Genomic DNA, 26,985 nt, shown 5'->3' with positions numbered 1-26,985 from the left:
ACTCTGGAACTCTCTGGGAGAGGAAGTGGTGATGTCCAACTCACTTAATGAGTTCAAGAGAGGCCTGGACGCCTTTCTTGAGAACAATAAAATTACATCTTATGCTTAGTTAATTAATCCAGGGATTTAATCTGACTGCCAGATTGGTGTCGGGAAGTGAATTTTTCCTCAATGATGTAAATTGGCCTATACCGCATGGTTTTTTGTTGCCTTCCCCTGGATCAACGCTGCGGAATAGCTGCAGTGCACAAGAAATAGGCTGAACTGGATGGACGCTTGTCTTTTTTCGGCCTTATAAACTATGTAAGTCCTCGATGGAGACAAGTCCGGAGAGCTGCAGCTCTTGTGTAATCACCAGTCAATGACTGCATTCAGCGGCAGAACCTTCCTCAAACAACAATTAATAACATCAGTGATTGGAGCTGAAGCTGGAGGTGCCAGGATTTTTGCACGAGGCTCAGACTCCAGAGGTAGTGACATTTCCATTTTTCATCATTGCAGACCACTAACGTCTCCTTCCGCCCTGTGATTTCAAGAATGGCACCACTTTTCCGTTCTTTCCAGTGTTGGGGGTGAGTACATTTGGGTCTTACATTTCACCAGCTTACAATTACATTTGATGCAGCAGATTTACCGCAGTGCTAACGCCAGGTGACAAATTCGGAGCATCTACGCAACGCCTCTTGGTCGGCTTACCCAAGAATATATTTTACACCAAAATTTTGGCCGACTGAAGCAGCTTAGACAATTCCTCATTTTGGAGAAGATGTAACAAGTTTGTAAAAAATAAATGCAAACAAATGTGGCCCTTGGCCCGTGCGGAGGAGTTCGGATTTGTGTGTACAGGGCTGCGCTCTCACCTCGGGGTCCAGGAACAGGTGACAGTGGGCATCTTTGCCATCTCGTCCGGCTCTTCCAATCTCTTGGACGTAGCTCTCAAAGTTTTTAGGCATATTGTAGTGAATGATTCCCCGGACATCAGACTTGTCCAGGCCCATCCCGAAGGCCACGGTGGCCACAACAATCCGCAGCTGGCCGCTCATGAAGTTGTTTTGCACCCGGCGGCGCTCAGCAGAAGACAAACCAGCGTGGTACGAGTCAGCCATCCACTTCAGGGGCCGCCGAATCTTCTTCTTGGCTGTGCAGAAAATTTACCATCACTGCAGTGCTGCATCATGTGAGCATCGACAGCCGGACCCCACCCCCACCACTACATCCCCTGAGCCAGTTATAGGGGCGCCATATATCTCACCTTGTATCTTCTTCCTGTCCAGGGAGGTATCACCACCACCATCCTCTGTTCTAGTCACAGTGACTCCCTGCAGGCAGGTGCGCAGCACGGCTGCCAACCGCTGGGTCTCCTCGCGCCGTGTACAATAGATAATTATGGACGCCAAACTTCCAAATCGCTTTTCTCTCAAGAGATTGACGACAGCCTGAAAGAGGAGACAGTCTGAACGAGGTGGTGGTGGTCGAGAGCGAGCCCGAACCAGGTGGAGGAGGGAGTGAGGGAGGAGGAGGAGGAGAAGGACGAGAGCGAGAAGGACGAGAGCGAGGAAGAGGAGGAGGAGAAGGACGAGAGCGAGGAGGAGGAGAAGGACGAGAGCGAGGAGGAGGAGAAGGACGAGAGCGAGCGAGGAGGAGAAGGACGAGAGCGAGCGAGGAGGAGGAGGAGGAGGAGAAGGACGAGAGCGAGCGAGGAGGAGGAGGACGCGAGCGAGGAGGAGGAGGAGGAGGAGGAGGAGAAGGACGAGAGCGAGCAGGAGGAGGACGAGAGCGAGCAAGGAGGAGGAGGAGAAGGACGAGAGCGAGCAAGGAGGAGGAGGAGGAGGAAAAAGGAGAAGGACGAGAGCGAGGAGGAGGAGGAGGAGGAGGAGAAGGACGAGAGCGAGGAGGAGGAGGAGAAGGACGAGAGCGAGGAGGAGGAGGAGGAGGAGAAGGACGAGAGCGAGGAGGAGGAGAAGGACGAGAGCGAGGAGGAGGAGGAGGAGGAGGACGAGAGCGAGGAGGAGGAGGACGAGAGCGAGGAGGAGGAGAAGGACGAGAGCGAGCGAGGTGGAGGAGGAGGAGGAGAAGGACGAGAGCGAGCGAGGAGGAGGAGGAGAAGGACGAGAGCGAGCAAGGAGGAGGAGGAGAAGGACGAGAGCGAGCAAGGAGGAGAAGGACGAGAGCGAGCAAGGAGGAGGAGAAGGACGAGAGCGAGCAAGGAGGAGGAGAAGGACGAGAGCAAGAAAGGAGGAGGAGGAAAAGGACGAGAGCGAGGAGGAGGAGGAGAAGGACGAGAGCGAGGAGGAGGAGAAGGACGAGAGCGAGGAGGAGGAGAAGGACGAGAGCGAGGAGGAGGAGAAGGACGAGAGCGAGCGAGGAGGAGGAGAAGGACGAGAGCGAGGAGGAGGAGAAGGACGAGAGCGAGCGAGCGAGGAGGAGGAGAAGGACGAGAGCAAGAAAGGAGGAGGAGAAGGACGAGAGCGAGCGAGGAGGAGGACGAGAGCGAGCGAGGAGGAGGACGAGAGCGAGAGCAAGGAGGAGGAGGAGAAGGACGAGAGCAAGGAGGAGGAGGAGGAGAAGGACGAGAGCAAGGAGGAGGAGGAGAAGGACGAGAGCAAGGAGGAGGAGGAGGAGAAGGACGAGAGCAAGGAGGAGGAGGAGAAGGACGAGAGCGAGGAGGAGAAGGACGAGAGCGAGGAGGAGAAGGACGAGAGCGAGGAGGAGAAGGACGAGAGCGAGGAGGAGAAGGACGAGAGCGAGGAGGAGAAGGACGAGAGCGAGGAGGAGAAGGACGAGAGCGAGGAGGAGAAGGACGAGAGCGAGCGAGGAGGAGAAGGACGAGAGCGAGCGAGGAGGAGAAGGACGAGAGCGAGCGAGGAGGAGAAGGACGAGAGCGAGCGAGGAGGAGAAGGACGAGAGCGAGCGAGGAGGAGAAGGACGAGAGCGAGCGAGGAGGAGAAGGACGAGAGCGAGCGAGGAGGAGAAGGACGAGAGCGAGCGAGGAGGAGAAGGACGAGAGCGAGCGAGGAGGAGGAGGACGAGAGCGAGCGAGGAGGAGGAGGAGAAGGACGAGAGCGAGCGAGTAGGAGGAGGAGAAGGACGAGAGCGAGCGAGGAGGAGGAGGAGAAGGACGAGAGCGAGCGAGGAGGAGGAGGAGAAGGACGAGAGCGAGCGAGGAGGAGAAGGACGAGAGCGAGCGAGGAGGAGAAGGACGAGAGCGAGCGAGGAGGAGAAGGACGAGAGCGAGCGAGGAGGAGAAGGACGAGAGCGAGCGAGGAGGAGAAGGACGAGAGCGAGCGAGGAGGAGAAGGACGAGAGCGAGCGAGGAGGAGAAGGACGAGAGCGAGCGAGGAGGAGAAGGACGAGAGCGAGCGAGGAGGAGAAGGACGAGAGCGAGCGAGGAGGAGAAGGACGAGAGCGAGCGAGGAGGAGAAGGACGAGAGCGAGCGAGGAGGAGGAGGACGAGAGCGAGCGAGGAGGAGGAGGAGAAGGACGAGAGCGAGCGAGTAGGAGGAGGAGAAGGACGAGAGCGAGCGAGGAGGAGAAGGACGAGAGCGAGCGAGGAGGAGGAGGAGAAGGACGAGAGCGAGCGAGGAGGAGGAGAAGGACGAGAGCGAGCGAGGAGGAGGAGGAGAAGGACGAGAGCGAGCGAGGAGGAGGACGGATGAGAGCGAGCGAGGAGGAGGAGGACGACGAGAGCGAGCGAGGAGGAGGAGAAGGACGAGAGCGAGCGAGGAGGAGGAGAAGGACGAGAGCGAGCGAGGAGGAGAAGGACGAGAGCGAGCGAGGAGGAGGACGAGAGCGAGCGAGGAGGAGGAGGACGAGAGCGAGCGAGGAGGAGGACGAGAGCGAGGAGGAGGAGAAGGACGAGAGCGAGCGAGGAGGAGAAGGACGAGAGCGAGGAGGAGGAGAAGGACGAGAGCGAGCGAGCGAGGAGGAGGAGAAGGACGAGAGCAAGAAAGGAGGAGGAGAAGGACGAGAGCGAGCGAGGAGGAGGACGAGAGCGAGCGAGGAGGAGGACGAGAGCGAGAGCAAGGAGGAGGAGGAGAAGGACGAGAGCAAGGAGGAGGAGGAGGAGAAGGACGAGAGCAAGGAGGAGGAGGAGAAGGACGAGAGCAAGGAGGAGGAGGAGAAGGACGAGAGCAAGGAGGAGGAGGAGAAGGACGAGAGCAAGGAGGAGGAGGAGAAGGACGAGAGCAAGGAGGAGGAGGAGAAGGACGAGAGCGAGGAGGAGAAGGACGAGAGCGAGGAGGAGAAGGACGAGAGCGAGGAGGAGAAGGACGAGAGCGAGGAGGAGAAGGACGAGAGCGAGGAGGAGAAGGACGAGAGCGAGCGAGGAGGAGAAGGACGAGAGCGAGCGAGGAGGAGAAGGACGAGAGCGAGCGAGGAGGAGAAGGACGAGAGCGAGCGAGGAGGAGAAGGACGAGAGCGAGCGAGGAGGAGAAGGACGAGAGCGAGCGAGGAGGAGAAGGACGAGAGCGAGCGAGGAGGAGAAGGACGAGAGCGAGCGAGGAGGAGAAGGACGAGAGCGAGCGAGGAGGAGAAGGACGAGAGCGAGCGAGGAGGAGAAGGACGAGAGCGAGCGAGGAGGAGGAGGACGAGAGCGAGCGAGGAGGAGGAGGAGAAGGACGAGAGCGAGCGAGTAGGAGGAGGAGAAGGACGAGAGCGAGCGAGGAGGAGGAGGAGAAGGACGAGAGCGAGCGAGGAGGAGGAGGAGAAGGACGAGAGCGAGCGAGGAGGAGAAGGACGAGAGCGAGCGAGGAGGAGAAGGACGAGAGCGAGCGAGGAGGAGAAGGACGAGAGCGAGCGAGGAGGAGAAGGACGAGAGCGAGCGAGGAGGAGAAGGACGAGAGCGAGCGAGGAGGAGAAGGACGAGAGCGAGCGAGGAGGAGAAGGACGAGAGCGAGCGAGGAGGAGAAGGACGAGAGCGAGCGAGGAGGAGAAGGACGAGAGCGAGCGAGGAGGAGAAGGACGAGAGCGAGCGAGGAGGAGAAGGACGAGAGCGAGCGAGGAGGAGAAGGACGAGAGCGAGCGAGGAGGAGAAGGACGAGAGCGAGCGAGGAGGAGGAGGACGAGAGCGAGCGAGGAGGAGGAGGAGAAGGACGAGAGCGAGCGAGTAGGAGGAGGAGAAGGACGAGAGCGAGCGAGGAGGAGGAGGAGAAGGACGAGAGCGAGCGAGGAGGAGGAGGAGAAGGACGAGAGCGAGCGAGGAGGAGGAGAAGGACGAGAGCGAGCGAGGAGGAGGAGGAGAAGGACGAGAGCGAGCGAGGAGGAGGACGGATGAGAGCGAGCGAGGAGGAGGAGGACGACGACGAGAGCGAGCGAGGAGGAGGAGAAGGACGAGAGCGAGCGAGGAGGAGGAGAAGGACGAGAGCGAGCGAGGAGGAGAAGGACGAGAGCGAGCGAGGAGGAGGAGGACGAGAGCGAGCGAGGAGGAGGAGGACGAGAGCGAGCGAGGAGGAGGAGGACGAGAGCGAGCGAGGAGGAGGACGAGAGCGAGCGAGGAGGAGGAGGACGAGAGCGAGCGAGGAGGAGGAGGACGAGAGCGAGCGAGGAGGAGGAGGACGAGAGCGAGCGAGGAGGAGGAGGACGAGAGCGAGCGAGGAGGAGGAGGACGAGAGCGAGCGAGGAGGAGGAGGACGAGAGCGAGCGAGGAGGAGGAGGACGAGAGCGAGCGAGGAGGAGGAGGACGAGAGCGAGCGAGGAGGAGGAGGAGAAGGACGAGAGCGAGCGAGGAGGAGGACGAGAGCGAGCGAGGAGGAGGAGAAGGACGAGAGCGAGCGAGGAGGAGGAGGAGGAGAAGGACGAGGTAGGAGAAGGACGAGAGCAAGCGAGCAAGGAGGAGGACGAGAGCGAGGGAAGAGGAGGAGGACGAGAGCGAGGGAGGAGGAGGAGGACGAGAGCGAGGGAGGAGGAGGAGGACGAGAGCGAGGGAGGAGGAGGAGGAGGACGAGAGCGAGGGAGGAGGAGGAGGAGGACGAGAGCGAGGGAGGAGGAGGACGAGAGCGAGGGAGGAGGAGGACGAGAGCGAGGGAGGAGGAGGACGAGAGCGAGGGAGGAGGAGGACGAGAGCGAGGGAGGAGGAGGACGAGAGCGAGGGAGGAGGAGGACGAGAGCGAGGGAGGAGGAGGACGAGAGCGAGGGAGGAGGAGGAGGACGAGAGCGAGGGAGGAGGAGGAGGACGAGAGCGAGGGAGGAGGAGGAGGACGAGAGCGAGGGAGGAGGAGGAGGACGAGAGCGAGGGAGGAGGAGGAGGACGAGAGCGAGGGAGGAGGAGGAGGACGAGAGCGAGGGAGGAGGAGGAGGACGAGAGCGAGGGAGGAGGAGGAGGACGAGAGCGAGGGAGGAGGAGGAGGACGAGAGCGAGGGAGGAGGAGGAGGACGAGAGCGAGGGAGGAGGAGGAGGAGGACGAGAGCGAGGGAGGAGGAGGAGGAGGACGAGAGCGAGGGAGGAGGAGGAGGAGGACGAGAGCGAGGGAGGAGGAGGAGGAGGACGAGAGCGAGGGAGGAGGAGGAGGACGAGAGCGAGGGAGGAGGAGGAGGACGAGAGCGAGGGAGGAGGAGGAGGACGAGAGCGAGGGAGGAGGAGGAGGACGAGAGCGAGGGAGGAGGAGGAGGACGAGAGCGAGGGAGGAGGAGGAGGACGAGAGCGAGGGAGGAGGAGGAGGACGAGAGCGAGGGAGGAGGAGGAGGACGAGAGCGAGGGAGGAGGAGGAGGACGAGAGCGAGGGAGGAGGAGGAGGACGAGAGCGAGGGAGGAGGAGGAGGACGAGAGCGAGGGAGGAGGACGAGAGCGAGGGAGGAGGAGGACGAGAGCGAGCGAGGAGAAGGACGAGAGCGAGCGAGGAGAAGGACGAGAGCGAGCGAGGAGAAGGACGAGAGCGAGTGAGGGAGGACGAGAGGGAGGAGGAGGACGAGTGAGAGAGAACGCATGACGAGTGCAAGAGCGCTATTAGAAATCCACATGGAGAGACACAAGAGCCTGAAGGAGAGGAGACGCAGTCCGTACATGAACAATCAGGACTGCAGGCGGTCAGCCCCTCCGCCAGCACCTACCGTCCTGGCCTCTTCGCCCCCCTGCAGTGTTGGTGGGTCCACCTCTTTGGGGGTTGTGGTGGGGGGAGGGGGCACCATTCCTATCACTTTATCCTTATTATTATTGGTGATATGTGAATGATGGAATCCTTAATCAAACAGGAATTACCTGGTCTCTATCCCGATCCATGGACACAGACAGATGCAGGTTTGGAGGGATTGCAGACAGTTGCATCGCTAAGTTCCCACCATCTGGAACTGCCAGTTGCCGAGCAACATCCTGCGCGGTGCTGAGTGTCGCCGTAGCTGTGAGACCGAGGATACAGCGGACCCCAAGGCGCTCCCGAAGAACCTGACCGAACAAGGGGCACGAGAGTGAATGGGACATCTGTACAGACCCCCAAAATAACACGGGTCTACATATTTTCAGACGTTGTCAGGTTCTGTTATGAATGAGCCATTTCTTAATGATTTTCACCTCCAGAACTCACATCTGACAATTGTTAGTTGTCTCTTGTTTCTATGACAGTTTTCCTTTTACTCCTACAGAAAATTAATGCTTAAAAGTTTCAGAACTTTGAAACATTATTATTTTAGCAAATCTAAAAGATGTAGAATATTTTGGGCCAATTTTCTGATATTTAGAGGAAACTTAGCAATATTTCTAATAAGTGAAACGTCTGAACACGACTGCGTTACAGTTACAGAAATGGCTGTACACCATCTGCTCCTCGTTCAGTGACATGGTTCTTGTCTCTTGTCCTCCGGCATCAGATCATCTCTTACAATCGTCCAGAGTGATCTGCAGCATTGATGGATTCTATTCTCCTGAAATGTTTTCTCCATAGCCGCAATATCTTGGTGAAAATCGCTCACCGTCCTCGTCGCTCATTACTCTGCAGTTTGGTGGAAGGAAGTCTAGATACCAATGGATGAAATGAATCTTTAAGGACTGTGTGAAGACTTGGGGTCTTCCGTGGGCGTACTACCACTCAGACAACACAGGGTGAGGGTTAAACAGCGTGGCAATACTTTACTGAACCACAAAGCGGACAATAAACACACAGAACAGTCCCAGCAAATACCCAAGATGGTGCAACATTATACATTCTGACCCTTCTGCCCGCCTGGGATAGAACAGCTGCAACTTTGGAGACTTCCAGGGCCGACTACCTCAACCAGTGGCCGCCCGCTTCTGGCGGGCCCCCAGAGAGAGAAGGTAGCTTAGGAAGCCAGCAGTCCATCCAGGTACAAGATCAGGAGACCCGAGGGTCCCACCCTGGCCTCTCCAAGAGTTTCCCACTCACACAAAGCAAAAGGACTTTGTATATAAACCCTGGAGACCAAGTAAGAGGAAACCATATTTACGTCCCCACAGAGGGGCCACAAATGTTGGTCATCATTCAGGCCCCTCAACAGCTGTTTCATGTTGTCATAGGTTTCTTTCATGTGGACGGCAGAACCAGCTGGAATTGAAGATGGCACATTGCCATTATGCAGACCGACAGCCTTTAGACTTGTTTTGGACGAGTCGATGAAGAGCCTCCATTCCTCTGGATTATGACTTGTCTTCAGAGCTTCCATGAAACTGTTGATGTTATTGCCACATGATGGCCCTCCAAGAAGAAGTATTGGACAAGATCTTTCTCACGGTTGCAGAACATAGATATCCGAACATCGGTCGCTAAGACATCCCACTGGTGTAGCCGAGAACATAAGCGCTCAGCCTTACTCTTGGGCTGATCCAATTCGCGAACAATATGGTTTAGTTTACTTTGTCCGCAATCTCAACTGAACCTTATTACACAAAGTCTGGATTGTGAAAGATGTTTCATGACACCAAGCACCATCTTCTTCATCACTTGACTCGACTGACATGTTTCTGGTGCTTTTGGATCCAGCAGCACTTCTATATGTGGTACTGGATGTATTGCAGATGGAAGGTTTTGGATACTGTAAAGTCCACTTCTACATTGAAACATCTTTCCTAAGGGGAGGCACTGTGCAGAAATAGCAATTGGTAGTGTGGTCGGTTGGCTCTTTCCAGATCATTGGGACTGTAAAGGGCATAGATTGCCTCTTCCCATGTAACCACTGGGTTAGATGTGATGCACATCTATTGCAGCATGTGTGGAGCCCAACTCTTGTCCTGATCTCCTATTCTGCAGTCAGAATACAGGTTGTAGGCTTTCCTTATCATGGTAGTCACGTTTCACCTTTGTGACGCAAAAGTGACTTCTCCGCATATGTAGCAAAAACACTAAATTACTTACCGGTAATGTGTTTTTCCTGAACCCATGACAGCACCTACAACGAGAGAGGGGATCCGCCCTTCCAGGACAGGAAACCTACAAAATAAAAAGGCGGCGCCTCTCCACCACCTCAGTTGTTTACAGAGCACGAGAGGACACTACTTAATAGTTATATATCCCATGATTTTTCCTTCTACACACCACGTGAATCAAACACCATGAAGGAAATGAAGTGATCAACTTCTACCAGTGATGGGAGGGAATATAAGGGTGCTGTCATGGGTTCAGGAAAAACACATTACCAGTAAGTAATTTAGTGTTATCCTATCACCCATGACAGCAACTACAACGAGAGATTTACAGGGAAAAAACTTTAAAGTTAGGGTGGGACCACAGCCTGTAGAACAGTTTTCCTAAAGGAAAGGACAGCAGAAGATCCCAGATCAAGCCTATAGTGTCTATAAAAGGTGCAAGGTGAAGACTGAATCGCAACCTTACATAATGCTTGATGGGGACATCCGCTTTCTTATTGTTCTGCCATGGATTCCCCGGATTAGCACAGAAAGTAGGGTGCATAATTTCCTGACTTTTATGGAAATTGGAAGGTATCTTCAGAAGATAAAGTAGCTCCGGAACCGACCCATCTTCTAGGATCTGTATAAACAAAGGATTAACCGAAAAAGCTTGAATGTCACTAACTTACCATGCTGAAGTCAGGGCCATCGGGATAATAGTCTTTAATGTGAAGACCCTGAATCCATGGGTTCAAGCGAAGGCTTGTTACAGCCATAAGCACTGGATTCACATCCCAGGGTGCCATCACTGGACTGAAAATAGGCCTAGATCCAAAGCTCACTTTCACATTCCTTGCTTATTCAATGAAGGTTGGACACTGTTCCAGTAGTCCACGGCTAAAAAGGTCCACTTGCAATTCTCTTCCTCTTTATATGAGGTGTTGTTAACCCCTTAATAACATTTGACGTACTAATACGCGTCTGTGCCCTGGGACTTAAGAGCCAGACCCGTATTAGTACGTCATGGCGATCGCGCGCGCACACCGGCTGTGCGGGCGCGATCGCCGCCGGGTGTCAGCTGATTGTCACAGCTGACACCCGGTACTATGTGCAGGGAGCGGTCCTGCACCGCTCCCAGCACATTAACCCCCGCTATGCTGCGATCGAAGTCGATTGAAATCGATCGCGGCATTGCGGGGGCAAGGGGAGGTGATCGGCGATACTCACCTCCTCTTCCGGCTTCCAGCGCAGACTGCAGCGGCTTCCCGGGTGTTGCCATGACGACCCGATGTCGTCATGACAACATCCGGGTCACCAGAGAGCAGGAAGATTGCTTGGACATGCGCAGTGCATCTCCAAGCAATCTTAACACTGTGCACTTCTGACAGCCTGCATGGCATAGGGATGGTGCTCCATTCCTATGCCATGCAGGCGATCAGAAAAAAAAAAAGTGAAAGTCCCAGAGTGGGACAAAGTAATAAAGTGTATAAACTGTGTGAAAGTGGAAAAAAAAAAAAAATGTGCAAAAATATTATAAAAAAATAAAAAAAATAATACACCAAAAATAAAAATATAATGTACCCATCAATAAATATTATTATAAAAAAAATAAAAAAAAAACAATAAAAGTACACATATTTGGTATCGCCGCGTCCGGAACAGCCTGACCTATAAAACTGTCCCACTAGTTAACCCCTTCAGTGAACACGGTAAAAAAAAAAAAAAAAAAAAACGCAGCAAAAAACAATGCTTTATCACCATACCGCCAAACAAAAAGTGGAATAACACACGATCAAAAAGACGCATATAAATAAAAATGATACCGCTGAAAACGTCATCTCGTCCATACAGCTCCATCAGCCGAAAAATAAAAAAGTTTCAGCTCTCAGAATAAAGCGATGCTAAAAAATATTTTTTTCTATAAAATAGCTTTTATTGTGTATAAGCGCCAAAACATAGAAAAATTATACAAATGTGGTACCGCTGTAAACGTACTGACCCGAAGAATAAAGCTACCTCATCAATTTTACCACACGCGGAACAGAATAAAAAAAAAAAAAAAAAAAAAACAATTCCTGAATTGTTGGTTTTTGTTTATTCTGCCTCCCAAAAATCGGAATAGAAAGCGATCAAAAAATGTCACGTGCCTGAAAATGGCACCAATAACAACGTCAAGTCATCCCGCAAAAAACGAGCCGTCACATGACTGTCTGCCAAAATCTGGAAAAATTATAGCTCTCAAAATATGGCGATGCAAAAACTAGATTTTACAAAAAATGCGTCTTTTAGTGTGTGACAGCTGTCAGTCATAAAAACCCCATATGATTCTGGCATTGCTGTAATCACACCGACCCGAAGAATAAAGTCGTCTAATCACTTATACCGCACAAGGAACGGCGTCAAAAATAAACTCTTGGGTTAGGCTTGGGCTAGGGTGAGGGCTGGGTTTGGGGCTAGGGTTGTGCTGGGGCTAGGGTTGTGCTGGGGCTAGGGTTGTGCTGGGGCTAGGGTTGTGCTGGGGCTAGGGTTGTGCTGGGGCTAGGGTTGTGCTGGGGCTAGGGTTGTGCTGGGGCTAGGGCTGGGGTTGGGATTTTTTTCAAAAGTAAGAAAAAAAGATGACGATATGGTGACTAGTGTTGAGAGCAAGTGCTCGCTACTTGAGTTTGCATCGGGTGCTCTGGTATGCATTGAGTATCGTGGGTATTTGAGTGACATGCTCGAGTCTCTGCCCCATATGCTTCGCGGCCAAAAAACTTTACGGGGATTACCTGCCATGCACGAGCGATCCCCGCATGTTTTTTTTTGGGTGCCTAATAACCGTGAAACATGCGGAGCAGGGACTCGAGCATGTCACTCAAGCACACGCTATACATGGTGCATACCTGAGTACCCGATGCAAACTCAAGTAGCGAGCACTTGCGCTCAAGAATAATGACAACTTATTCAATATGATGACCTAATGTAAACAAATTCTGTGCCGTACCTCTGGGTTCAAAATGTTCACTATACACCTTAATAAAATCCTTGAGGGGTATAGTTTCCAAAATGGGGACACTTGTGGGGGAGCTCCACTGTTTAGGCACATCACGGGCTCTCCAAACGCGACATGGTGTCCACTAACAAATTGAATGGAAAATCGGCTCAAATTGTTAGCGGATATCATGTTGCATTTGGAGAGTCCCTGTGTGCCCAAACATTGGAGCTTCCCCACAAGTGACCCCATTTTGGAAACTAGACCCCCCAAGGCACCTATCTAGATGCATAGTGAGCACTTGGAACCCCTAGGTGCTTCACAAATTGATTCGTAAAAATGAAAAAGTGCTTTTTTTTTTCACTTTTTCATTTTTACGAATCAATTTGTGAAGCACCTGGGGGTTCCAAGTGCTCACTATGCATCTAGAAAGGTGCCTTGGGGGGTCTAGTTTCCAAAATGGGGTCACTTGTGGGGGAGCTCCAAAGTTTGGGCACAGAGGGGCTCTCCAAACGCAATGTGGTGTCCGCTAACAATTTGAGCCGATTTTCCATTCAATTTGTTAGCGGATACCATGTTGCATTTAGAGAGTCCCTGTGTGCCCAAACATTGGAGCTCCCGCACAAGTGACCCCATTTTGGAAACTAGACCCCCCAAGGCACCTATCTAGATGCATAGTGAGCACTTGGAACCCCTAGGTGCTTCACAAATTGATTCGTAAAAATGAAAAAGTGTTTTTTTTTTCACTTTTTCATTTTTACAAATCAATTTGTGAAGCACCTGGGGGTTCCAAGTGCTCACTATGCATCTAGAAAGGTGCCTTGGGGGGTCTAGTTTCCAAAATGGGGTCACTTGTGGGGGAGCTCCAAAGTTTGGGCACACAGGGGCTCTCCAAACAGAACATGGTGTCCGCTAATTATTCAAGCAAATTTTACAATCAAAAAGTCAAATGGCGCTCCTTCCCTTCCGAGCCCTGCCGTGCGCCCAAACAGTGTTTCTTCCCCAAATATTGGGTATCTGCGTGCCCAGGGGAAATTGCACAACAAATTTTGGGGTCCATTTTTTCTTGTTACCCCTGTGAAAATAAAAAAAATTGGGTCTAAAGTAACATTTTTGTGAAAAAAGTTAAATGTTCATTTTTTTCTTCCACATTCAAAAAATTCCTGTGAAGAACCTGAAGGGTTAATAAAGTTCTTGAATGTGGTTTTGAGCACCTTGAGGGGTGCAGTTTTTAGAATGGTGTCACTTTTGGGTATTTTCTGTCATAAAGACCTCTCAAAGTGACTTCAAATGTGATGTGGTCCCTAAAAAAATGGTTTTATAAATTTTGTTGGAAAAATGAGAAATCGCTGGTCAACTTTTAACCCTTATAGCTCCCTAACAAAAAAAAATTTTGGTTCCAAAATTGTGCTGATGTAAAGTAGACATGTGGGAAATGTTATTTATTAACTCTTTTGTGTGACATATCACTCTGATTTCAGGGCTTAAAAATTCAAATTTTGAAAATCGCAAAATTTTCGCCAAATTTCCGTTTTTTTCACAAATAAACGCAAGTGATATCGAAGAAATTTTTCCACAATCATGAAGTACAATATGTCACGAAAAAACAATCTCAGAATCAGGGGGATTCGTTGAAGCGTTCCAGAGTAATTACCTCATAAAGTGACAGTGGTCAGAATTGTAAAAATTGGCCCGGTCATTAACGTGCAAACCACCCGCGGGGCTTAAGGGGTTAAAGATAGAAGGTGAGACTTCGCCATCTGAACTGATTAGACATAAGTGTCATTAGGGATCTTGGCAGAGTTTCTCCATAATGGTTTATGTAAGATAAAACTACTCTGTTGTATGACAAGACCTTTACCATGTATAGATGAATGGAGCTTTCTTATAAACTGCCTAAAGCTTCTTTAGGTTAGAGGAACCGGGTCTTTAGAGGCAGCCCACGGGTATATACCTGTGACCATGCTACTCCTGGAATGTAGGAGATTAGAGTTATTAACAGCAATATTGCCTTGTTCAGAGTTGTGGCCAGACTGCTTATTCATTTTGACATATAGCAGGACCCCTTATTCTACCTTGGGAGACCACAACGCTTACTCACTGCCCAGTGAGGTCTGCAGCGCTCGATGGATCTGCCCATAATCCCAAAATAGTTGAGGTAAACTCTTGTCAATGCCTGTTCCTTCGATATGAGAGTTGCCCAAACTACTATAATCCTCCATAAAGCCTTAAGGCTCATTAACATCTGAATGGAAGGAGACAAACTGAAAGACAGATTTTGGTAAGACCTTACCTGTAAAATCTTTTTCAGGGAAGCAAGGAAGGGAGACACAGGATCATTACTAGTGGGTAGACGGAGCCCCACAGGATAGTTCACCTCAGATTTATAAAAAGTGACGACCGGCCCCTCCAGCTTGGGCTCCTCCTACTCCCATGATTCTCCAGTCCGTACACAAGCTAAGGAAGAGCAGATAACACCAGTGGAGCAACACAACCTCTTCTGAAAACTCAGAAAAAACGAGAGAACAGGTTATGCATATAACAGAAGAAACCATACAGTCCCCGGTACTACTCACTGGACCTGACAACTGTGATGAGCTGGCAATGCTGGAACAGAGCCTTTGCGCGCCGACCCCAACCCAGATAACCGCCATCAGAGAGGGGTCGCGCCGCATCTGAAAAACAATAATAAACTTCTGCCCTGGGAGGGTGCTGTGTCTCCCTTCCTTCCTTCGCTGAAAAGGATTTTACAGGTAAGGTCTTACCAAAATCCGTCTTTCAGCAGCAGAAGGGAAGGAAGGGAGACACAGGATCATTACTAGTGGGACGTCCCAAAGCAATCCAGAACTCAAGGGTGGGAAACAGTGGCAGAATCGCCAACACCCCAACAACTTAGATAAACGCGCAACCAGCGCTAAACTCATGTTAAAGAGATAACCTAAACCACCGCCGCCTGCAAGACCCTACGTCCTAGGGCTGCATCAGCGGAAGCACTGACGTCCACCTTATAAAATTTTGTAAAAGTGTGAACGGAGCGCCAGGTAGCCGCCCGGCAGAGCTGCGCTGCCGAGGCCCCTTGATGAAAGGCCCACGACGACCCCACAGCTCTAGTGGAGTAAGCTCGAACCTTAATAGGGCAAGGTTCGCCTCTGAGCCGGTACGCCTCTAGGATAGCCGACCGTATCCACCGAGCTATAGTGTCTTTGAAAGCCCGCTGACCACGCCGACGACCAGCAGGAATCACAAAAAGAGAGTCCGACTTCCGAAACCCTTGCGCGAGATAAAACTTCAAAGCCCGCACTAAATCCAACGAGTGCAAGGCCCGCTCCTTTGAATTCCTCGGTTCTGGACAGAGTGAGGGCAACACGATGTCCTGATTAACATGGAAACGTGACACCACTTTAGGCAGAAAGTCACAATGGGTGCGAAGCACCACACGATCCGAGTGGAATTCCAGAAAAGGGGATGAGCAAGACAGTGCCGCCAATTCAGAAACCCTTCTCAAAGAGGTGACCGCCACCAGAAAGGCCACCTTCCAAGAAAGCAAAAAAAGCGTAGCAGAATCCATAGGCTCAAAAGGTCTGTGTTGAAGAGCCTCCAAGACTAGATTAAGCCGCCAAGGAGCCACAAACTTCTTCCGAGGCGGAAACTGACGTGTTACCCCGCGAAAAAAGGAACGCACATCCCTGCGCGAGGCAATAGCCTTCCGAAAAAGCAAGGATAGAGCAGATACCTGACCCCGCTAGGTACTGACTGCCCGACCCTTGTCCAATCCATATTGCAGGAAAGCCAATAAGTTGGGAATGGAAAAAACCCTCGGGTTTCTTGAAGATCCAGAACACCACAAAAAGAAGGCCTCCCAAGTTTTGTGATAAACCCTAGTCGTAGCAGGCCCTCTGGCCGCTCGCATAGTGGCAATGACCTCGGCTCAAAACCCTTGACGGGTCAAGATTTCGGTCTCAAGAGCCACGCCGTCAAACGAAGAGACTTCAGGTCTGGATGACGAATGGGTCCTTGGGTTAACAAGTCCGGGCGAAGGGGTAGTGGAAACGGAGGTGCTGCCAGAAGCGACACCAGCGTTGAAAACCACACCCTCCTCGGCCAATCTGGCGCCACCAAAATTGCCGAGATTCGCTCGAGTTTGATCCGTCTGATCACCAGATGTAGTAAAGATACCGGTGGAAATACGTAGATCAGCTCGAACTGGTCCCACGGGGCTACTAGAGCATCCACCGCCACGGCCTCCGGGTCCTTGTACCTGGACATGAACGTTGGAATCCTGGCGTTCAGCCTGGATGCCATCAAATCCACTTCGGGAGTTCCCCAACGGGAGCACAGCAGTGCAAACACTTCCGGATGAAGACTCCATTCTCCCGGATCCACTTGCTCGCGACTGAGAAAATCCGCTGTGAAATTCCGCACTCCTGGAATGTGAATAGCGGAGATGACTGGAACCCTGGACTCGGCCCATAACATGATCCGAGAGAACTCCATCATGAGTTTGGAACTCCTCGTCCCGCCTTGATGGTTGATATATGCGACCGCTGTCGCATTGTCCGTCTGAACTCGGACTGGCAGACTGCTCAAAGGGACTGTCCAATGGCGGAGGCAGAGAAAAATCTCCCTCAACTCCAGGACATTGATCGGCAGAGAAGACTCTTCTGACGACCAGACTCCCTGAATCCAGAGATCGTTCCAAACTCCCCCCCCCCAGCCCGTCAGGCTGGCATTGGTGGTTATGACCGACCACCGTGGAAGGAGGAAAGATTTCCCCAGGGATAACACCTCCGGACGTAACCACCATCCGAGAGACTCTCGCACCCCACGGGGGATAATGACACTACGATCCAGCGAAGCCGGCGATCGATCCCAACGGGTCAGAATGAGATCTTGGAGACCCCTGGAATGAAATTGAGCAAACGGTACCACCTCCATGGTCGCCACCATCAGACCCAGGAGGTGCATACACCTTCGAAGGGACATTGCCGTCGTCGACCTCATGGCTTGAACCTGGTGACGAAGGTTTGCTTGTTTGTCCGGAGGCAGGGACACCACTGCCCGTACCGTGTCGAAATGCATTCCCAGGAACAGGATTGACTGTGACGGCTACAGAGATGACTTCTTCCAATTGACCAGCCACCCAAAGTCTTCCAGGTGCTGAAAGGATAGATCGCGAGCTGTCACCGCCTCCTCCGCTGTAAAAATCCTGCGCGCCGAGGCCAACCCGAACGGCAGGGCCGTAAACTGATAATGGGCCTGACCTATGGCAAAACGCAGGAAGCGCTGGTGGGCCCTTCCAATGGGGACATGCAAATAGGCGTCGCGGATGTCGATTGACACCAAAAAATCGTACTGTGACAGGGCCGCCACAACAGAGCGAAGAGATTCCATGCGGAACTTCCGGTTCCGGACATGAAGATTCAACTCTTTGAGATCCAGAATGGGGCGAAACTTGTCCTCCTTTTTGGGAACCACAAAGAGGTTGGAGTAAAACCCCCTTCCCCGGTCCTCCGGTGGAACCGTAACCACTACGCCGTTCTGCAGAAGAGAATCGACCTCCCGCAGCAGTGCAGCTGCCAGCTTGGGCTCGGACGGGATGCGAGACTGGCAAAACCTGTCTGGGGGTCGAGAATGAAACTCTATGAAATAGCCTGCCGACATAACCCGCGTCACCCAGGCGTCCGATACGTGGGATGCCCAAGTCGACTCGAATTGGAGCAGACGACCCCCCACCCGGGAACCCTCGGGTGAGCACCTGGTGTCAGTCCGCCTTAGCGGGCTTTTTGTCAGTTTCTCGTTTGTGCTGACGGAAATTCTGTTTCCAGGGAGTACGGGATTTTTGAGAGGTCTTCTTTCCGGAAGACGAGGGACGACCCGATCCCCAAAAGGGCTGACCGAACCGTCCCCTGGGCCAAAAGGACCGACTACCACCACCGACACTAGACTTGCCAGACGTAGACACCGCTGCTCTCCGCTGCGGCAAAGCCGTATCCTTTGCTTTGGCCTTAGCAATCAGCTCTGTGAGGTCAGAACCAAAAAGCTGACCGCCCTTGTACGCCAGACTCAGCAAACCTTGCTTGGATACAGCGTCTCCAGTCCACTGCTTAAGCCACAGCGCTCTTCTGACTGTGACGGCCGAGGATTGCGCTCTGGACAGAACCGAAGTAGTATCCAGAACTGCGTCTCTGCCATATCGGGCCGCCTCTTCCAACAACTGGATGAGCCTTTCTACCTCCGATAACGGGGTCCCATCTTGCCACGCCGTCCGTAGCTGATCCAACCACCGCAGAGACGCCTCACCAGCACACATGGCTCCTAAAGACGCTCGGAATCCATGACCCGCGGCCTCGTAGATGGATTTCGCCGCTAACTCTGTCTTTCTGTCTAGCGGATCCTGCAGACTCGCCTTCCCTTTAACAGGAAGCAGAGAAGATTTGCTCAGCTGAGATAAAGGAACGTCCACCTCAGGAGAGGGAACCCAATTAGCGAGCGTCTCCGTGGAACAGGGGTACAGAGCATCAAAAATCCGTGTCCCCTGAAAACGCTTATCCGGACACAGGCGTTCTTTCTCCACCGCCTCGCTAAGCTCATCGAGTGATGGCAGAGTCGACCGAGTCCGACGCGACTCCTGAAACAGCCGGGCCGACTTACCAGGACGTCTCGATACCTCATCAGGCAACTGTAACGCCTCTCTCATAGCTACAATAAAGGCATCCACGCGGCCCAAAAGCGAAGCAGAGCGCCCCTGCCGATCCTCTTCGTCAGAATCGGAGATCTCCCCAGCAGAGCTTGTCGGAGTTTCTGAGGCCTCCGTCTCGCTGTGCGGAGGGGACAGTACCGGCCTGTGGCGCTTCTTGCCACAAGAAGTCTGTTGAGATTTAGCTGATACCCAATGACCTAGAAGGCCAGACAGGCTATCAATGGAGCGAGTGAGCGCCTCCACTTTAACATCACTGAGCCCCCCGACCAGCGTTAAACTTGACGCCGTCGAGGACTCCTGCGTGTCAGATACGCGAGACATATCCTGAAGCGGACCTGGGAGGCGGTCCGCGCATTCTGGACCCTGATCCGACATGCCCTCACACAGAATTTTGAAAGGCCGAATAACCCCTTAAAGGTGTGGTCAGTAACTAGGACAGAATGATCCCGTACCACAGCCTGTTCTTCCCAGGGGAAACCAAGCGCTGAAGGGTTACAGCTCCTCTAGGAGAGAAAGCTACCCCAGCTGCCCGACAGAGCAAGATTTAAGGGTTAACTGCCTTCGAGGGGTTAATGCTGCAGACTGCGGACAACCTCTGCTTTTTAAAAGAGGTGTGCGAGCCCCAGAAATACCTCAGCTGAGAGGTAACAGCGGCAGGTACAGCACAGTCTGACTACCTTAACAGGGTTGCAGAGAGGTGCCCCGCGCTGCGGAGGTGAGAGAGGAACCTTCTGCCTTAAAGACAGAAGCGACTCACCCAGCTGGCCGCGGTGACTGCTCTTCCCGGTCTTTTTTTGAAGTGGACTGTCCGGAATGAGGGAGAGAGAGACGAGAGACGAGCTAGGAGCAGGAGGACGCCGCGCGGTATGGCCACCGCGCATGAAGAAGCCGGAAGAGGAAGGGGCGGGAACCGCTCCGGCGCACGCTTAGAGCGCTTCCTGCCCGCGAAAGACAGGCAGCTGAGGGGACGCGAGGCCACGCCCCCGCCGCCGTTCAAAAAAGCGCGCAGCTTCTCTGTCCTCCGCTCCCGCTCGCCTGACACCTCACTGCAGGGATTCCACCTGCGGATAAAAAAAACAGCAGTCACCGCATTGATCAAAGTAACAGCGGCTGCCGCAGCAGCCGCTGAAGGACTCATACATACTGAGCACTTACCCAGCTGAGCGCCACAGGGACCCCCAGGGATGTGTGGCGCCGTGGCCCTTAGCTTCCCCCACGGCAGAGCGCGCAGGGACCCTACAGGCGCGGTTTGCGTCTCCGCCAGGAAGCGCCCTGTATCCCCCGGGGCCGGCAGGGTTCTGCGGGGACCGCCTTAGGGGGTACGCAGATAAGCCAGGGGAGGGCTGAGACCTCTAGACCACGGGGGGTCCAGGTCTCCGGGACAAAAATAAAAAAATCTTCTGAGGAGCTGCAAAGGCAGCGACTATCCTCTGCGACCTCAAATTTTAGACTGGAGAATCATGGGAGTAGGAGGAGCCTAAGCTGGAGGGGCCGGTCGTCACTTTTTATAAATCTGAGGTGAGCTATCCTGTGGAGCTCCGCCTACCTACTAGTAATGATCCTGTGTCTCCCTTCCTTCCCTTCTGCTGCTGAAAGCCTAAATCCTCATTTTATGCCAAGAACTATTCTCAGGAAATTTGATGTTTCATGTGAATTGGACCCTGACTGTATTCCTCCTTAAACGCCTATACTACTATATCGCAATCTGGAACTGCAAATCTACTAGCAGGTCTTCTAGAGTCCATTTCCAATGATCGAACCCTCAGGAATCTGTACAGCCCATTCGGGTTGTAGCAAGCCCAGGTAGGCCTGGGATAAATAATAGGTTTACAGGTCTTTGATTAGGGCCCCTGGAGAGCTAAGCACCAGAGCAGGCTAGGCATTCACCTCAGTCAGACTGCTGGGGAGCAGAGCAGACTGTATGTGTCTTGGAGCTAATCAGAGACACAGGCCAGACTCCTCAAGTATCAGTGGTTACCCTGGATAAATATTGTTTTGTTTGATCAAGCTGGGTTACCTGAGCTCTATATGAGTAGTCAGGGTCTGTCCTATTTAGTCAGAGCTTGGACAAGACCAGAAATATTAATGTTTACGACTTCTGTGCAACCTGTAAAAAGCAAGAAAACTGCGCTCGAATGGACCAAACCCACAATGGCTGTATGAGCACTACATAAAGCCTCCTACCTGTAAGAGTGAAAACCTACAAGGTTTATTATTAACCTGCAAAACTAAGGAAGCGCTCTTATGGTCACCTGCCTCCAATTGGCATGCCACCGAGCACCAGCCAGGAATACTGCCACCCTCTGTCTCAAAATAGAGGCTAGGATATTTTTCCCCCTGAATTCGGTAAGCTTGCCATGAACAGTTTACAGTCGCTGAACTTGGTTTTGTCAGACATAAACTTAGTTGTGGAACCAGTACCTTTACAAAGAGGGACTATGAGACACAAACACCCTATAAAAGCACTACAAGGCACAGGGGCACCCTGAAGCACTGAGACACTATGAGGCCCCATTACGTACTAAAAGGCACTGGGAAGCGCTATGAGGTACTAACAGGTGCTATACGGCACTATGAATGCACCATAAGGCACTATGATATGCTATGAGTCACTATGATATGTTATGCTATGAAGAGCCATAAGGCGCTATGAAGTGCTATGAGGCACTATGCCATGAGGTACTATAAAGCACTATGAGACGCTATACGGCACTATGAATGCACCATAAGGCACTATGATATGCTAAGAGTCACTATGATATGTTATGCTATGAAGAGCCATAAGGCACTATGCCATGAGGTACTATAAAGCACTATGAGACGCCATAAGGCACTATGAATGCAGCATAAGGCACTATGATATGCTATGAGTCACTATGATATGTTATGCTATGAAGAGCCATAAGGCGCTATGAAGAGCCATAAGGCGCTATGAAGTGCTATGAGACGCTATCCGGCACTATGATGTGCTTTGAGACACTACAATGTGCTATGAGGCACTATAATGTGCTATGAGGTGCCATGAGGCACTATGATGCGATATGAGGCACTGTGATGTGCCACGAGGCGCTATGAGGCACTATTAAGTGACATGAAGAGATGTGCCATGAGGCACCACGCTATGATGTACTAAGATGTGCTATGAAGTGCTATGCTATGACGCACTATGATGTGCCATGAGGCGCAGTACTATGATGTGCTATGAAGAGCTATGCTATGATGCACTATGATGTGCCATGAGGCGCTGTGAGACACTATGATGTGTTATAAAGCACTATGCTATGATGTGACATGAGGCACTATAATGTGCCATGAGGCATTATGATGTGCTATAAAGCGCTATGCTATGAGCACTAAGATGTGCTATGAGGCATTAAGATGTGGCATGAGGCGCTATGAGGCACTATGATGTGCTCTTTGTGAAGTGCAAAGAGGCTTTGTAAGGCACTCCGCTCAGATTTTTATTTAAAAGAGTAATCCATCTGGATAAACCTTTCCTTTGGGTGGTAAATCTTAATGGTCAGACTAGCCTCACCCGAAGGAGCCAACTGATGAGACGCAGCTGGACAGCAGACCTCCACAGAGACCATGAGACGCAGCTGGACAGCAGACCTCCACAGAGACCATGAGACGCAGCTGGACAGCAGACCTCCACAGAGAGCATGAGACGCAGCTGGACAGCAGACCTCCACAGAAACCATGAGACGCAGCTGGACAGCAGACCTCCACAGAGACCATGAGACGCAGCTGGACAGCAGACCTCCACAGAGACCATGAGACGCAGCTGGACAGCAGACCTCCACAGAGTCCATGAGACGCAGCTGGACAGCAGACCTCCACAGAGTCCATGAGACGCAGCTGGACAGCAGACCTCCACAGAGACCATGAGACGCAGCTGGACAGCAGACCTCCACAGAGACCATGAGACGCAGCTGGACAGCAGACCTCCACAGAGACCATGAGACGCAGCTGGACAGCAGACCTTCACACAGACCATGAGACGCAGCTGGACAGCAGACCTCCACAGAGACCATGAGACGCAGCTGGACAGCAGACCTCCACAGAGACCATGAGACGCAGCTGGACAGCAGACCTTCACACAGACCATGAGACGCAGCTGGACAGCAGACCTCCACAGAGACCATGAGACGCAGCTGGACAGCAGACCTCCACAGAGACCATGAGACGCAGCTGGACAGCAGACCTTCACACAGACCATGTGCTGTATTAACACCATGTGCCATCCTATGGATGGAGTAAACAGACTGGAGGACAACAGTAAAAACCTCAGTGTTCGTTTAACATTTACTGAGCAGATTGAGGCTCATTTTTGTGGTAAGGTCTAAGGTCCAGCTTCCGTCCTGAAGCCAAATTTAAAGCACGATGCCCTTGGCCCAGATGGGGTCTTACAGAGCGCACACACACCCATTTTTGAGTTTTGCGCTAACATCCTTCAGCCTTTCCTAGTAACCATAACAAGGAAAGGGCCCCATAAACATTCACGAAGATCACTCACCACCAGCTGTACGGATTCAGAGGCTGGAACGAGTCACAGGCCTGTTCCTCTCCATCCGTCCATGCCTGAGCAATACTGGGGTGGTCAATCCCAGGCAGGGGCGCCTCCAATAGTGCTCCGATCAAAGCTGGAGCTGTTGCCCCCAGGCAGGTGCGCAGCTCAACAGGTGCTCCCATTGATGTGCAGAGCTGGAGCTGCTGATCCCAGACAGGGGCGCAGTTCCACAGCAGCTTCTCCACTGATGCACGGAACTGGAGCTGCCGACCCCAGACAGGGGCGCAGGTCCACAGCGGCTTCTCCACTGATGCACGGAACTGGAGCTGCCGACCCCAGACAGGGGCGCAGGTACACAGCTGCTCTCTCACTGATGCACGGAACTAGAGCTGCTGACCCCAGACAGGGACGCAGGTCCACAGCGGCTTCTCCACTGATGCACGGAACTGGAGCTGCCGACCCCAGACAGGGGCGCAGGTCCACAGCAGCTTCTCCACTGGTGCACGGAACTGGAGCTACCGACCCCAGACAGGGACGCAGGTACACAGCTGCTCTCTCACTGATGCACGGAACTAGAGCTGCGGACCCCAGACAGGGACGCAGGTCCACAGCGGCTTCTCCACTGATGCACGGAACTGGAGCTGCCGACCCCAGACAGGGGAAAAGGTCCACAGCGGCTTCTCCACTGATGCACGGAACTGGAGCTGCCGACCCCAGACAGGGGAAAAGGTCCACAGCGGCTTCTCCACTGATGCACGGAACTGGAGCTGCCGACCCCAGACAGGGGCGCAGGTACACAGCTGCTCTCTCACTGATGCACGGAACTGGAGCTGCCGACCCCAGACAGAGGCGCAGGTCCACAGCGGCTTCTCCACTGATGCACGGAACTGGAGTTGCCGACCCCAGACAGGGGCGCAGGTCCACAGCTGCTCTCTCACTGATGCACGGAACTGGAGCTGCCGACCCCAGACAGAGGCGCAGGTCCACAGCTGCTCTCTCACTGACGTGCAGAGCTGGATCTGCCGACCCCAGACAGGGGCGCAGGTCCACAGCTGCTCTCTCACTGACGTGCAGAGCTGGATCTGCCGACCCCAGGCAGGGGCGCAGGTCCACAGCTGCTCTCTCACTGATGCACGGAACTGGAGCTGCTGACCTGTTTATACCAAGGATGGTGACAAAGACGAGGGGGCACACTATGCGCGTCTGGAGGAAAGGAGGTTCCTGCACCAGCATAGAAGGGGATTCTTTACGGTCAGAGCCGTGAGACTCTGGAACTCTCTGGGAGAGGAAGTGGTGATGTCCAACTCACTTAATGAGTTCAAGAGAGGCCTGGACGCCTTTCTTGAGAACAATAAAATTACATCTTATGCTTAGTGATAGTTAATTAATTCAGGTATTTAATCTGACTGCCAGATTGGAGTCGGGAAGTGAATTTTTCCTCAGTGATGTAAATTGGCCTATACCGCATGGTTTTTTTTTTTTGCCTTCCCCTGGGATCAACGCTGCGGAATAGCTGCAGTGCACAAGAAATAGGCTGAACTGGATGGACGCTTGTCTTTTTTTCGGCCTTATAAACTATGTAACTATGACCCCAGACAGGGGCGCAGGTCCACACTAGCTTCTCCACTGATGCACGGAACTGGAGCTGCCGACCCCAGACAGGGGCGCAGGTCCACAGCTGCTCTCTCACTGACGTGCAGAGCTGAATCTGCCGACCACAGACAGGGGCGCCGCTCCACAGCTGCTCTCTCACTGACGTACAGAGCTGGATCTGCTGACCCCAGACAGGGGCACAGGTCCACAGCTGCTCTCTCACTGACGAGCAGAGCTGGATCTGCCAAACCCAGACAGGGGCGCAGGTCCACAGCTGCTCTCTCACTGACGTGCAGAGCTGGATCTGCTGACCCCAGACAGGGGCATCGCTCCACAGCTGCTCTCTCACTAACTTGCAGAGCTGGATCTGCCGACCCTAGACAGGGGCGCAGATCCACAGCTGCTCTCTCACTGACGTGCAGAGCTGGATCTGCTGACCCCAGACAGGGGCGCAGGTCCAGAGCTGCTCTCTCACTGATGTGCAGAGCTGGACCTGCCAAACCCAGACAGGGGCGCAGGTCCAGAGCTGCTCTCTCACTGATGTGCAGAGCTGGACCTGCCAAACCCAGACAGGGGCGCAGGTCCACAGCTGCTCTCTCACTGACGTGCAGAGCTGGAGCTGCCGACCCCAGACAGGGGCGCAGGTCCACAGCTGCTCTCTCACGGACGTGCAGAGCTGGAGCTGCCGACCCCAGACAGGGGCGCAGTTCTACAGCTGCTCTCTCACGGACGTGCAGAGCTGGAGCTGCCGACCCCAGACAGGGGCGCAGGTCCACAGCTGCTCTCTCACTGACGTGCAGAGCTGGAGCTGCCGACCCCAGACAGGGGCGCAGGTCCACAGCTGCTCTCTCACGGACGTGCAGAGCTGGAGCTGCCGACCCCAGACAGGGGCGCAGTTCTACAGCTGCTCTCTCACTGACGTGCAGAGCTGGAGGAACTGACCCCAGACCGGGGGGCAGGTCCACAGCTGCTCTCTCACTGACGTGCAGAGCTGGAGCAACCGACCCCAGACAGGGGCGCAGGTCCACAGCTGCTCTCTCACTGACGTGCAGAGCTGGAGCTGCCGACCCCAGACAGGGGCGCAGGTCCACAGCTGCTCTCTCACTGACGTGCAGAGCTGGAGCTGCCGACCCCAGACAGGGGCGCAGGTCCATAGCTGCTCTCTCACGGACGTGCAGAGCTGGAGCTGCCGACCCCAGATAGGGGTGCAGGTCCACAGCAGCTTTTCCGCTCAGTCATATCCGGATCTTCAACAGGTAAGCCAGTCTAAGGTTTTCCCATTGGGAATAATCATCTTAACAAGGTTCCCCCCCTCAAGGACAGGAACCCAACTGAGCTGGTGCAGGGGCGCCGCCCTTTTATTCTGTAGGTTTCCTGTCCTGGAAGGGCGGATCCCCTCTCTCGTTGTAGGTGCTGTCATGGGTGATAGAATAACGATCCACTTTGTTACTGCAAGAACGAGGCATATATGAAAACAGAGACATGTCAATATGCCAAGAAATCCTAAAACTGTGTACCTTACACCAGGGATGGCAAACTCAAACACACAGAGGGCCAAAATGAAAAACGTGGATGGGCCAACCAGTATACAGAGTAAAGGGGCCCCACACAGTCCTCCATACAGTATAATGGGCCCCACACAGTCCTCCATACAGTATAATGGGCCCCACACAGTCCTCCATACAGAGTAAAGGGGCCCACACAGTCCTCCATACAGAGTAAAGGGGCCCCACACAGTCCTCCATACAGAGTAAAGGGGCCCCACACAGTCCTCCATACAGAGTAAAGGGGCCCCACACAGTCCTCCATACAGAGTAAAGGGGCCCCACACAGTCCTCCATACAGAGTAAAGGGGCCCCACACAGTCCTCCATACGGTCCAATGGGCCCCACACAGTCCTCCATACAGTCCAATGGGCCCCA

At 53.2% G+C, this 26,985-nt stretch overlaps 1 protein-coding gene across 2 annotated transcripts in view; it reads right to left on the bottom strand.

Annotated features, from left to right (window-relative positions):
• Positions 1–26,985, bottom strand: part of RECQL4 (RecQ like helicase 4) — a 153,533-nt gene that overhangs the window by 92,338 nt on the left and 34,210 nt on the right. For both annotated transcript variants that reach the window (XM_073668821.1, XM_073668820.1), the window contains exons 14-16: positions 7,193–7,375; positions 1,253–1,436; positions 861–1,138 (exon numbers count right to left, since the gene is read on the bottom strand). In XM_073668821.1, the coding sequence (XP_073524922.1) occupies positions 861–1,138; positions 1,253–1,436; positions 7,193–7,375 (645 nt within the window). The remainder of the gene's footprint in view (positions 1–860; positions 1,139–1,252; positions 1,437–7,192; positions 7,376–26,985) is intronic.

Source organism: Phyllobates terribilis, unplaced genomic scaffold (genome assembly GCF_046119375.1).
Source record: "Phyllobates terribilis strain yellow unplaced genomic scaffold, ASM4611937v1 Scaffold_2__4_contigs__length_985480577, whole genome shotgun sequence".
NCBI lineage: Eukaryota > Metazoa > Chordata > Amphibia > Anura > Dendrobatidae > Phyllobates > Phyllobates terribilis.
This window is presented reverse-complemented; position numbering and strand designations above follow the sequence as displayed.